Source organism: Sinocyclocheilus grahami, unplaced genomic scaffold (assembly GCF_001515645.1).
Source record: "Sinocyclocheilus grahami isolate Dianchi unplaced genomic scaffold, SAMN03320097.WGS_v1.1 scaffold1465.1, whole genome shotgun sequence".
Classification (NCBI taxonomy): domain Eukaryota; kingdom Metazoa; phylum Chordata; class Actinopteri; order Cypriniformes; family Cyprinidae; genus Sinocyclocheilus; species Sinocyclocheilus grahami.
The window spans coordinates 255,191-269,798 of NW_015506644.1; the positions used below are offsets into that span (position 1 = coordinate 255,191).

The 14,608-nt window shown below is 36.8% G+C and overlaps 1 protein-coding gene across 1 annotated transcript in view; it reads right to left on the minus strand.

The window, feature by feature from the left end:
- The window catches only part of LOC107570487 (dihydropyrimidine dehydrogenase [NADP(+)]-like), a 106,722-nt gene that overhangs the window by 21,710 nt on the left and 70,404 nt on the right, over positions 1 to 14,608 (minus strand). The window contains exons 13-14 of the mRNA XM_016256714.1: positions 7,773 to 7,915; positions 2,700 to 2,879 (exon numbers count right to left, since the gene is read on the minus strand). Coding sequence (XP_016112200.1) covers positions 2,700 to 2,879; positions 7,773 to 7,915 — 323 coding nt within the window. The remainder of the gene's footprint in view (positions 1 to 2,699; positions 2,880 to 7,772; positions 7,916 to 14,608) is intronic.

A 14,608-nucleotide genomic window follows, 5' to 3' on the forward strand; every position in this document is an offset into this window, starting at 1 on the left:
TGAAGATGAAAAACCACTAGAGTATGGTAGCTTCATTTTCATTTTTATCGCTTGATGCGTTGTATTCTGATGATATTGGTGCGATATAAAGCCAGGTTTAAGTTTCCGTAAGAATATCTCAGTTTCCCGAGTGGAGCTGTATTAAACGGTCTTTTCCTCCGGCCGCAGTGCCGCTGGCAGAGGCAGACCAGCGGGAAAATGAGTCACAGGTACGTTAAAACACATGTATACCCTTTTCTTCATCATCTTGTATGAATTATTTTAATGTTACTTGCTCACTTTCCTAGTAAAGCTGTGCTAACCAGTATTTTCCTCCCGCAGCGCGCTGACAGACCGGCGGGGAGACTAGTGAAGATGAAAAGCAGAAACTTTAAAACACATGTAATCACCTTATTTGATTTATACCAATGCTATCTGTAAAGTGTAAATGCGTTTGGGTGAATAAATGTCTGTAAGAACATCAGATGGACTGTATTTGTGTCATTTTGTTAGGTTAATGCTTCAGCTACAGATGATGTGTTGCGTAATTTTTAATTGGGTTTCTTTCTTTAGTAATGGCATTCATTCTCGCTACATAAGATACCTATCTGTTATGTAGTGTCCTGTTATACTGCATTACTGTGTAATATTTATGGTTTCTATAGCCGTGGCATCATTATGATGGTATGAAGAGATGGATTAATTCATGTAGGATGCCACTGAAGGCCTAGGTGTAAAATGCACGGCCCGCTACTGTTTATAATGGGTTTTAATGTTTTTGTCTCGTCGCTCCGGCCGGGACAAGGCATCACAATATGGCAAGGGGCGTAACATTTCCATCACACGCTTGAGGTATTCGGCCAATCACAACGCACTGGATAGCTGGCCAATCAGAGCACACCTCGCGTTTCAGAAAGGCGGGGCATAGAGGAGAAACAATAATGTACAGTATGTGGAAAATGTTTTTATTTTTTTTTACCTTAAACTGCATAAACACATTTCATTACACCAAATACACAAAATAATGTTCTTGTTAGCAACATCATTTGACCCCTTTAAGCATTATAATGTTTGTTAATGATTTAGTAATTAATGTTATTATAAATTGTTACCAATAATATACTTTGGGGGTTCCAAAACTTACTTTTTAAAAAAAACTTATTTTACATTATTGCAACACCTCTCTTTCCTGTCTGTCTCAAACACCCTGCTTACGTCCTGTTTCGACGTAACCCCTCGTTGGTTAGCTGGTCCAGTGTGTTGTGAAGCGAGTTCTGGAAATGTCAAGCCCCTTAACTGCGTTTCATCTGCTCACCTGTAAATACTAACGATGACGTCAATTTTGCCATACCAGTCTGAGCCCGATTCAGACCCTGTAAATGTTTATGAACAAGAGGATCACTCACTCCTAGTTTTCCAAAACCTTTGTAAACCCAAACAAAAGGGTTTGAACCGGGGTGGAAGAAACAGCATCTTTTCAACATGGCAACAACATGCTACTAAAGCAACTCTTCTTCATCTTCTCTAGCGCAGCTCAAACAGGCCTCACCCGCTTTTTTGCTTATTCCATGGGCAGGAATTATTTAAATAAGTGACGTTGTGATTTCCAGAAGAAACGCGATGTAGTCTGACCATATAGTCTTTATGCTCAAACAGCAACATTACACGCTAACTAATGTTGAAAAAGTGAAAAAGCATAATAGGACCGCTTTGTCTCTTGTGCAATTACAAAGCTTATCGTCTTCATCTTTAAGGATGTTTATTTTTACTAGACGACAAGAAAAAAATGCAGTGCATATTGACAAAAATATGTGGTTAAAATAAAAGCAAATACAAGTGTCTGAACACCCTCCTCCCACAAGTTTTCCAAAACTGTGTGCTTGTTTCTGGACAGGGCTCTACAGACACCCTGTTAGCACGAAACGGAGAGAGAGATTTCACCCCTCATGTTTTTCAAAATCATGTTGTAGTCGAGGAATAGCACTTATCAATTCAGTGTTTTTCCCCCACCATCACTTTTAACAGAAGCACAAAACTGTTTATGGAGAGAGAAACATTTGCATATGTTTCGTTTTTATGCTGTGTGAATATGGTGTAGCGATGGGGAAAATATCTTTGTGCAACTGTGAAATTTCAGAGGAGGGTTGAGTTTGAGAGAGAGACAAACATAATCACAATTTGAATAATTTAGTGATATTAAAAATAAATATATGGTAATTCCAGTCGAAAAACATGACGGCTTTGATTATCCAGCATTTCAGCACCCTCACATTTTGTACTTTCTGTGTGCATTGCAATTCACAACTAAAACCCAAAATGTAATAAAAAAATAAAAACTCTCTTTGTTGATATCGATCACAGAAGAATTTATTATATTTGTGCACAACTAGATGGGTTTCATACCACACTTTACAGCACAGCGTAGCTGAGAGCCACCATTGGTCACAGGGTCACTAACCGGTCTGAAAAAGCCTGGGGCTTCTTTCTCGCCAAGCAGAGGAAAGTAAATTACTCTCACACCTTTTAGCATCATACTTGCGGCTATGTTACTAAGACCCACAACCTTAAACATCCTTCATGACTCAAAGCATTATATCCACACCAGGCAGATTTTGCCTGTTTAATTGCAACACAAAACACTAAAGCTTAACCAGAGAAACACCACAGAGTTTCATTTTTTTTAGAATGAGCCTTAGGCGACCAGCCACAGAGATGCTCACCTTTCCGACGAGCTCCTCCACGCGGGGGACTGGTTTGCCCTTCTGGTGGCGTATGGTTGGAGGAGACTGGCCATCCCAATCGTGTAGCTCCTCTATGCTTTTCAGATACAGCAGCGTCTTCAGGCCTAAACAGTAGTCCTCAATCACTGTGAAGTCCTGGTTCTGCACAGCACTGCACACCTGTTAAATATGCACAGATAAACAGACCTCAGGGCCCAGACTTAGTGAAACACCAGTGATTACACTATACACATCATTATTTTTAGTGTGTATGGGTCTTCTTAAAAGCAGAGTGTATTCAATAGCTCAATGCAGCATAATAGGAAGAAAGCGTGATTGTGTGGTTGCAGAGCAACAGGACTAAGTTTCATTTCATTTAAGTTGTTGTTTACTGATAATCTTCCTCTCCGCTGAAGCTCTAAAAACACATTTGCCTTCAGATTCAAAGAATGGCCAAACCGTTGGGCTACACACAGCCAGAAACAGCTCAAATTCCTTAGTTCATTCTACTGTTTAAGAATAATAGCACCTATTCAGTTGTCTCCTTATAAGTTCACAGTTTCGGAACATTGGAAACATAAATGTTGACGTAAACTGCTGTTCAAAAGTTTGGGTCAGTATGATTATTTTTAAAATAACTTCATTTTATTCTGAAAGAATGCGCAAAAGTTTTCTATTTCAAATAAATGCTGTTTTTTTTATCTACTTATCAAAGAATCCTGAAAAAAAAAAATGTACAACCTTTGGGCTACACACAGCCAGAAACAGCTCAAATTCCTTAGTTCATTCTACTGTTTAAGAATAATAGCACCTATTCAGTTGTCTCCTTATAAGTTCACAGTTTCGGAACATTGGAAATATAAATGTTGACGTAAACTGCTGTTCAAAAGTTTGGGTCAGTATGATTATTTTTAAAATAACTTCATTTTATTCTGAAAGAATGCGCAAAAGTTTTCTATTTCAAATAAATGCTGTTTTTTTATCTACTTATCAAAGAATCCTGAAAAAAAAAAATGTATCACGGTTTGCATACAAATATTCAGCAGCACAACTGTTGTCAACATTGATAATAAGAAATGTTTATTCAGCACCATATCAGTATATTAGAATTATTTCTGATGGATCATGTGACACTGAAGACTGGAGTAATGGCTGCTGAAAATTGCTGAAAATGTTGTTACTGTATTTTAATCAAATCAGTGCAGCCTTGGTGAGCATAAGAGACTTCTTTCAAAAACATTACATTTTACCAACCCACATTTTTAAAAATGTAGTATATAGTGTATATATGTATCTCCCTGACATCAGTTGTGGAAATTCAGAATGAGTCGGTTTTGCAGCTTGTAGATTCAATAAATGGTCTTTTTGGAGTAGGGAGGACGTTTTGACAGTCACAGTTTTTCTTTTTTTTTTTTAAAGATCAAGAAAAATGTTATTCCCCATGATATGACCCCTTCAATAATGAGATGAAGTCTGCCAGACAATCTCAAATTTAACAGACTCGGAGACTATCCTAGATTCATCTTCTCCACCATAGAGAGGCTGTTTAACCCCTCACCTCAAATATCATGTAAGCGTTTCCCAATAAAAAAGTACAGTTTGCAGTATTCTTCACTGATGAAATCCATTACCATCAGACAAACCACAGCTGACACTACTCCTTTTGGAGTGGTTTCTAACTCTCCATCCACTGCTATAAAAAGGATCATCAGCCTTAATAAACTCACCCAGGTCACATCACTTATGAATTCTTTAAGGGTCCTTTTTTGACCCATTGCACTCTAACTTGCTCAAAACCGTTTTAAACTCCTAATTACTGAACATCCTGGACACTGTTAATCAGTTCCTCCAGCAAGTATTTTACCACATAGTTTAAAGACCGCAACTGTTAGGCCTCTGGTGAAGCAAAATGATCCTGATTCTCCTCCAATCTTCCATTTCAAAATAATTGAAAACAGTATTCTTACAACGGTCTCAAAATTAATAATCCTAATGAGACATTCCAGTCTGGCCTTACCATAGCTATAAAATGGCTCTTTTAACAGATCTGCAAGTTAATAAGGTAATCTGTCAATCCTAGATCTTTCTGATCTCAGAGCTGTCTTTAAAACTGTTGATCATAAGATTGTGCTTGACTGACTGACCTATTAGGCTCAGTTCTAGATTAGTTTAGATCTTAAGCGACAGTAAATACTATGTTGCACTAGGTGCACACAACACCAGATAACTTGTGGTATTCCCCATGACTCAGTTAAAGGGATAGCTCACCTTCAGTTGCTGGTCCCCATTGACTTCCATAGTATGGGGGAAAAAAAATCAATGCAAGTCAATGGGGACCATCAACTGAAGGTGAACTATCCCTTTAAGTCCTTTATTATTTAAACATGTGCATCTATTCATCAGTATGTAAATGATTATAACTTTTCATCAGCTATAACGATTATAATTATAAGTATTTTTTTTACTTGCTCCAGATGCCCACAAACCAATTAGCACACTTCTGGACTACATCTAAAGATTGCAACTAGAGACTCTTAAATACAGTTTTATTGTGCCATATATAAACTAATTGTCTCTGAATATTTTTTTAACTATACTAACAACGTTTGTAAAACAGCATATTATCACATTCAGAACATCTCTAAGCTCTGTGAATTATACCCCTACTGACATTGAGAATCTCATTCACACCTTTTTCACATCAAGACTTCACTATTGCAGTAGTGTTTTGGCTGCCCTGTCTAAGACCTGTCTAGAAAGAGTAATTGTATTTTATTAATTTTATAATGAACAACGTTCCATAAAAAATATTGTCCATTACTCCACTGAATCACATCACTTCAGCATGTAAATCACTTTACTGCTACTTATGTCTCAACACACAATGATATGTCTTTACCAGGAAGGTCCAAAACTGTGGATTTTAATACCCGTGAACCTACATGAAATTGAAAATGTACTGTACATTTCTCTTTGTTTGCATTTTATTTCTATCTACTCATTCCATTTGTTCATGTACACTATACGTTTGGGATCTGTACGTTTTTTTTTTTTCCTACATATTTTTTTTTGTGCTCCTCAAGGTTGCATTTATTTGATCAAAAATACAGTAAAAACATATTGTGAAATATTATTACATTTCAGATTATCTATTTTCATATATTGCAAAGCTGAATTTTCAGCAGCCATTACTCCAGTCTTCAATGTCACATGATTCTTTAGATTTTTTTTTACTTAGAGCCTTTATGTATAATGCATTATCAAGGGCTATTAAAGGGTATGCATTATAATTATTCATAATGTGCGTTGTAATGCATTATATCTTGTCGTAAATAATTATAACCAAATTTAAAATGCATAGTGTAACAATGAATTGATAAATGTTATAATGTATTAACTGTAGTTACAATTATTCATGAGATTGTGCAATGCATTATAAGGTGCATTACAAGGCATAATTGTTTGCATTTTATTTCTATCTACTCATTCCATTTGTTCATGTACACTATACGTTTGGGATCTGTACGTTTTTTTTTTTTTCCTACATATTTTTTTTTTGTGCTCCTCAAGGTTGCATTTATTTGATCAAAAATACAGTAAAAACATATTGTGAAATATTATTACATTTCAGATTATCTATTTTCATATATTGCAAAGCTGAATTTTCAGCAGCCATTACTCCAGTCTTCAATGTCACATGATTCTTTAGAATTTTTTTTACTTAGAGCCTTTATGTATAATGCATTATCAAGGGCTATTAAAGGGTATGCATTATAATTATTCATAATGTGCGTTGTAATGCATTATATCTTGTCGTAAATAATTATAACCAAATTTAAAATGCATAGTGTAACAATGAATTGATAAATGTTATAATGTATTAACTGTAGTTACAATTATTCATGAGATTGTGCAATGCATTATAAGGTGCATTACAAGGCATAATTAATACATTAAAACTACTTTTATAATGCATTATTCATAAAGGCTTTAAGTAAAGTGTTTCCAAAATCATTCTTGCTGATTTGGTTCCCCAAGAAACGTTTCATATTATTATTATTATTATTATCAATTTTAAAAACAACTGTGCTGCTTAATATTTTGTATGGAAACCTCACTGCACCTTTTCAGGATTATTTGATGAATAGAGAAGTCATTTTACTGTTCATCAATTTAATGTCTCCTTACTGAATAAAGGTATTCATTTCTGTTAAAAATAAATCTTACTGACCCAAACTTTTGAACGGCAGTGTACATATCCAATTGTATTTAAAGGGGCCTTTAATATGCTGTTCAGAGCATTATAAACACTGTTTGCAGAAGTGTTAGATAAATAACAATTTTCTTATTTACTTACTATCACATGTGTTGTTTGTCTTGTGAGTCTGTGAGAGGTTAACATTATTCGCCAGAGAAGCTCATTGGACTAATCTAATTCGAGCAGGAGATGGAGCTACGATGTGTTTCTGTAACCCGTTAGTGACACTGATTCAACTGTAGTGTAGTGAGGAGTTGGCTAGTTTACAATTTCTCCTATTACTATGAGCCAGCACTCTGCTATTACATGTGGGTGTGATTAAAATGTTTTAATTCCAGTCTTTCCCCCCCCTAGAACTCCAAGGCACTTGTGAAACGTTATTTCTGCACATAATGAGGGTGTTTTGATTTATTTATTTAAAAAGAGATTTCGGAGGCTGTGGCATCATGTTGAGATAATGGGTTTATTTGCACTAACAACTTGTTCAGAGCCATGTTGTAAATTGCAATTTGTGTTGAGTTTGTTGTTGCTTCTCGGCTGTAGCAGCTCTGTGTGAGTGTAGCCGTTAGTAGACTACTTATTAGGGATTGATTAGGACTGACTACTTTATGTATATGTTTAAACCCAGACTTTAGGCTTGCATATTGTATGAAACAAAAATAATATATTTTTACCCAAGCTGTGGTCCTACAAATGGGGATGTATTGAGGCTGAGGGGTGGTACAGACGTGGTTACAGGTCTAGACTGGTAAACAAAAGGTTCATATCCTACAGTTACTGGTGGATGGTAGGTGGTGATGAATTTAAGTGGTTACCTGCAGGACAGACGCTCCAGCATGGAGGAACTGTAATCCAGACTCAGCTGAGTCAATACCACCGGTAGCCAAGATCGGGAATCCAGGAAGTGCTTTTGCTATAGCTGACACCGCGCGCAGAGCTATGGGGCGGATTGCATTACCTATCCAAATACAGGAAGGAAAACATCATTATTAAATGTAAAACAATAATTATATAAAATCAGTTTATACAGATTACAAATTCAACTTGTGATCGGAGCATGTCTTATTGGGCCTGTTTACACCTGGTCACTTCATGTGTTTTCTCTGACAAAACGGGTGTAAATGCTCTCCGAAACGCTTTCGAGATGGATTCAAATCCAATCGCTCAAACCACTTCAGGAGGTGGCCTAGTACGCATTCCAGATGAAACTGGACAGGTGTAAATGCATCTGGGTGTTGAAACCACATATGTAAATTTTACTCCTCCCAAAATGTTAAAAAATAAACGTGTGAGAGTGTGTTATATAGCGTGCTATATGACATGTTATAGCCAGATATGACCAGTAGCGTGTTTAGGCACCATGCAACCCACGCAATCGCGGAATGTGATTTCTATCAAAGGGGGCCCCACGGGACCACTTGCTGAGGGCCTCCAAAAACACTAAACAAACCCTTGGATATGACGCGCATCGCCACAGATGAGAAGCTGAGTATCTCTTCAGCAAGCTGAACTACAAACTGCCACAAATGAAACTGAAAGTAATAAGTCGCAGATGCTCAACACACAATCATCTTCAGTAAAAGTAGTAAGACTAACTTATCTTTCCAGTGCTGATGCCACTCTCTCTCCTATTGCGGTCTTTGATCTTGACATTAGCTGATTATGAATAAAATGCAGTGCATATCTGTTGCTTTCATTGACGTGAACTCCGTTAAATTTGCATATAGCGCGGGAATTGAAGATCAGATTTATATCTGTTTTGCGGTGACACATTTATGTGGCCAAGTGTAAATGGAATTGCTTTAACAAATGAGAACTATCCGATCAGAGAAAATGCATGAAGTGACCAGGTGTAAACAGGCCCATTGTCTTATACTACTACTGTTCAAAGGTTTGGTGACATTATGAAGTTAACAAGCAAGGATACATTAAATTGATCAAAAGTGACAGTAAAGACACATTTAACTACTCAAAATATTTTTTTTCAAATGCTGTTTTTTTTTAAGCTTTCTATTCTTCAAATAATCCTAAAAATATATAATATATTTTTTTAAGCACCAAATGTTTAAAAAACATGTTTAATATAATTACAGATTTAATATACTAAAATTTATTATGTATTTTTATGCTTAGAGTATTGCACTGTTAGGTTAGCAACATGCTGATGTCAACATCTTCTGAAATCAATAGAGCGCTACAGTTATGATGTATTTTTGTAGTTCATTCCGAAAGTTAGCATCACCCTGGTTCCCTCAACGAAAAGCCAATAAGGTTTTTCCATTCTTACATATTTTGTTCATCAAAATAATATTCAGAAATGAACACAACAAATGCATTCTGAATCATAAATACAATCAAAAAGAAAATAATAAAATTAGGCTACAAACGAACTACACCACAGTCGCACAACTTTAACGTCTCAACCACCAAGTTCTGACAATTCTTTCCATCTTTATTTAAAATCTAAAAGCTGGTAGGTTTTAGTTAAAATACTTAGCAAGTTGAGAGCAAGTTTAAAAACAACAAGTCTGTAAAAGTGGATTAGTACAGACCTTATTTCAGGCATTTAAACAAAAACACCATTGTTTTCGGAATGATGGAATGTGTACTGCAAAAATGCTCGTTTTTGAGTTTAGTACTCATTCCTGCAGTGCTCTATTGTAAGTCAAGTCTCCAGAGTGGAGTGCTGTTTGTGTGCTGCCTATGTAGAGCGTTTCATAACAGTCACTTACAAGGTTCCATATTAGACAGTGAAGCAGTTCACTGGGTTTGGGATCAGAGAAACTGTGTCTACAGGTGCCTGGGTTCACCTATGCAGCAGCACAACCCTCCCCGTGCCTTTCTCTCTTCGTCTTTCAGGATGGCAGGATTCCCTAATGAAAGCCGAGTGGCTTTCTGATCAGCCAGACAGATGGAAGTGTTTATCACATTACATTTAACCTCATTTTCCCAGCAGATTCCCATTCATTGATCACAGCCGTACGTTTGTCCACATTCATTTCGCCGGCGTGGCTCAGAACTCCACTTCCACCATTTGATGGCTCGAGACAGCCTTCTTTTTTAGCCCCACTCCGGCATGCTAAACGATCCTCATCACCCACCCTATATTCCCAAATTGGGGAGATAAATTCAATCACGGCACTTTTTTTTTTTTTGCATCCCGATGCCGCATGGTTAATTATGTACATATGGATGCTTCCCTAAGCCTCTGGCATTTCCTGCCGCCCTCACTTTTTTTCTGCTCTTCCACCTGTTGGTTGAATGGATGGCATGTCAGGTAGAATTTGTCATCTCTGCTCTATTCTGACAACATAATATCATAAGACGACATCACTCGGCTCGCAATGAAAGCCATTTGGGTGTGATTTAGAGATGAGTGTTCGGCTCACTACAGCTTAAGTCGAGAGGCTGGAGCTCTGAACACATCATTCTCAAATGTCTGTGTGAGTCAAATGTATCGAGGTAATAATGTCCCAGTAAGACATCTGCTACACCTCATCCGGCAATGGGCTATTGTACTGTGAGTGATGTCACAATCACATTAATATGGACACGACTTGTGCAACAAATGTTGAGAGCCATCAAAGCACTTGTCAGCCAATGGCAGCCGACACAGATAATGTTGTCAGGCAGCACACTTCCACTCAAGAAAAGCTTCAGTCCTGTGATATTGTTGTGATGTTATTGTGGCACTGGCTCTGTCCTTCCCAGCACTTTGTTCTTGTTTTTCACGCCAGCCGCGCTGACAGCTCCTGTTGCTCTGACAACCCCAACGTGTCCTTGTCAAGCAGGGTCGCTCACGCCTGTTTGTCACCAGTACCTGTGGTGAAGTTGTCGGCACAAGTTCACTGCATGTCAACAGCAGCACATCCAGGCTAATGCTAAACTTAGCTCAGAGTGTCTAATATTGTCTCTTGAGCGGGGGTTTTTAGTTCTGTAATCCATCACTACATTTGTACTTCACTCAAACACTACTGAAACAGTACCTGCATTTTTATTTAATTACAGTATATTCCTAATGAAAAAAAACATACCTTTTACTCACTGCAATTTAATTTAGACCCTGCAAAATGCATACTTCACTTGTCATCATGACATAAATATATATTCAAAATTATGTTTGTCTTTTTGAGCTTAGAAGTCAAATCACATTTTCCTGTGAATTTGACCTAAATCTGCAAATGAAATGTATTTCGATGTGAAATGTAACTAGCCATTATGATCATACACCCTGGTGAAGAGCGAGTATTTCACATAAAGCAATTTAATTAAAACCATAACCATGTTGAAAACAACTTGACACTTGTCACTGGTCAGTTTATAAACTATATTCAAGTGTAACGCTACACTCAAATATCGAAGTGACGTCGAAAGTAAAAAATATAGATATGCATTTTTTTATTAAAATCTTTAAAATGTCTTAACCCAGTCTTCCTGTGAAACTGAGCATATCTTGGGGAGTATGCCAGACTTCTATGATTATTTTCTAATCTTCCCATAAATAGTTCAAAATAGGGTCGGAATTTTAGAAATTAATTGCTGTTTTTTTGTTTTTTCTTCAACAAATCAAAAAGAGGCACTCAACATCAGAAACGTCAACGATCAAACTATTATTATTATTATTATTATTTAAAAAATGTTTTACCAACATTTAAGACAGTCTAAATACAGTTTAGCAATTTTAGTTGTTCAATTAAAAAATAAAATAAAATGTATACAAAAAAAAGAAGGAAATTTAGATTAAATTAAGCTACCATTCCATGGAGGCTAGTTTGGAATTTGGTCTGTAGGTATTGATACATTTCCCATAAATAACATGGTTAGCTTTATTAGATAATAGTTTATCAATGTAAGGAAAATAAAAAAAATAAAATAAAAACACGCTTAAAAAAATCATATTCATGCCCTGTGCCAAGCAGAATTAAAAGTAAAAAGATGTACATAAAATTACTTAATTTCTCAGCACTTCCTACATGCCTGCTATAGTGAGCGCCATTGTGAAAGCACACAAACACAGTTACTGAGGCTTTTGAACCTATGAACCTATACTTTTCCTAGTCCTGTTCTTTTTTCTGTAGGCTGCATGTGTTCAGCAGTATCACACTTGTGCTTTACAGACAGCACAGTCTGTGCTTCGAGACGTCCTGGACCCGCTAGCGCTCAGGACCTGCTTAGAGTAATGAGGTATTGATGAAAGATACAATCACAGCTCCAACGTTAGCGAGCACAGCTCTGGACGAGCGCCATCCTCAGTCTGGTCCCGTGCTGAGGTGATTGACAGCTCAGTGAGGTCATCGGGTGGCATCTGTTAGCACGAGGCGTCCGCTCCCGATGCCAGACTCTCTGATTAATAATTCTAAACACAGCGCGAGACGGAGTGTGGGGTCTCTGCATCCTCTACGATTTCTATCTTCACCCAAATATGTTGTGCCTCAAAAAAGACCCGGCCAGATAACAAAAGCAAATAAGAGACGAGAATGACGGTGAAGCTCTCTGTTAATTATGCCTGCCGATGCTCCCAGGGTGTCTGGGGAACATGGTTTTCTATGCACAATGAAAAAGATGCAATAATATATTTGTGACAACAGACCAGTCGGTCGGCATGACCAATCATTAAAACACACATCAAATGAGGAACACGCTGCCAGCTAAATGAAATCACAGTGGGAGGCTCAACCAGGGGAAAAATAAACTGACCATGTGATCTAGACTAGAGGTCAGCAATTACCGGACCACGGCCTGAATCCGTACTCCGCATTGGCTCCATCCGGACTGCAAATAATTTCTCATAAATTAATGTAATCAAAGCATAGCAATGTTTTTCTCCATACACAAACATTTTCAGCTGTCACTACACTGCAAAGATGACACAGAAGCTGCATCTGAAGCAACATAGACTATGTAATTTTTGTATATAATATATATATATATATATATATATATATATATACAGTGGGTACGGAACAGCATTCTATGAAACCGTACAAATGTATGACTGTGGTATTTTTTTTCACATAGCATGTCAAACCACCAAGAAAGGGATAGTGCGCCCAAAAATTTAAATTGTCACCATTTACTGACCCTCATGTTGTTCAAAATCGTAAGACTCGTAGAACACAAATTAAGATATTTTAATGAAACCTAAAAGATTTTTGTCAGAAAACTTTATAACAGTTTATAAAGAGGTCATAAAGAGTGGTTTTGTAACATATCAATGCAAGGAAGAATCAAGGTAGGACCCAAATGCAATCAGTGGAACATTTAATAAAACAAAAGGTAATCCAAATCCAGAAACATAGAACCAAACACAGAGAGAACCAGGAAACAGAAACATGCCACAACTTTGCAAAGACAACGGCTGACTCAGACTGACTAAAACACAGAACTATTATACACAGAGACACTAACAAGATGACAAGGTAACAAGACACACCTGGGAAAGTAATCAAGAGGACCAATGAAACAAAAGAACTACAAAAGGCACTCTAGACAGGAAGTAACGCAAAAGTCCAAACACAAAGACAGGGGAACATGAGCCAGATCATAACTGAAGAGACACACTTGCTTTGTGATGAACGGAGGGCCAGAAATCTCTCAGGTTTAATTAAAAATATCTTAATTTGCATCACGAAGATGAACAAAAGTCTTCGGTTTGGAACAACAAGAGGTTCAATTAATATTGACAAATTTTTCGTTTCTAGCTAAATGATCTCTTTAGTATGTTTCTCATTCTGAATCTTGTGAAATTGTCATATCCTTCTCAAAACTCAAAACACCACTAGAGATCGAGTTTGTGTGAAGTGTGTGCCGTTAAAAACAAGAGCATCACACACAATTGGAGAATGTGTAGTAGATGACAGCACCTAACACATACAGACTGTATTTATCTAATTACTTAATTAAATAGCAGACTTCTGCATTGCTGGGACATCACAAAGACATAATACTGATTTTATTTCAACTAATTGTGCAGTGTTAACTGTTTTTTTTTTTCACCCTACAGACCACTAGGAATTTTCGTGGACCACAGCTTGAGAAGATCTGCTCTATACTTTAGCAGCAGTCTTGAGAGACTATTGAGGGTTTATGACCTCTAACTTTTACAAGGTATTGCTAATGCCAACCAGAGAATTTACAATACATTCTAGGTGATAACTAGACCATATTTGGTCTTTCATCCCATTTCCCTAAAAATCAGTAATTAGCTTTCAAATATGTTCAGCTCACACACACACTCCACTTCCCTATTGCTCATCGACAGTCCTGTTACAGTGAAATCAGAAAATATAACACTAATTTATAAATGTAATCCTACATGGCATATTCAGTTGCAGTTTTAATTTCAATTTAATTTCACAGCTATCCAAACTAGGGATTCACAAATAATACATTTCTGATACCGATTGCTGATTATTCAGAATGACATTTTCAATTATACATGGAACCTCTCATTTGATACATGACTATAAAATTAACAATCAGAGCCCAAACTATTATATTCAACTGCTATTTAATAATCACACTCAAATAAAAACTGAAATGTTCAAATACAGCTCGCACATAAGAGTTTTCCTGAAAACTTGCCTTCATGACAGATTTATTCAAACATGCATATACAATTAACAGTAAATACGCTCCCCTCTAGTGTTTT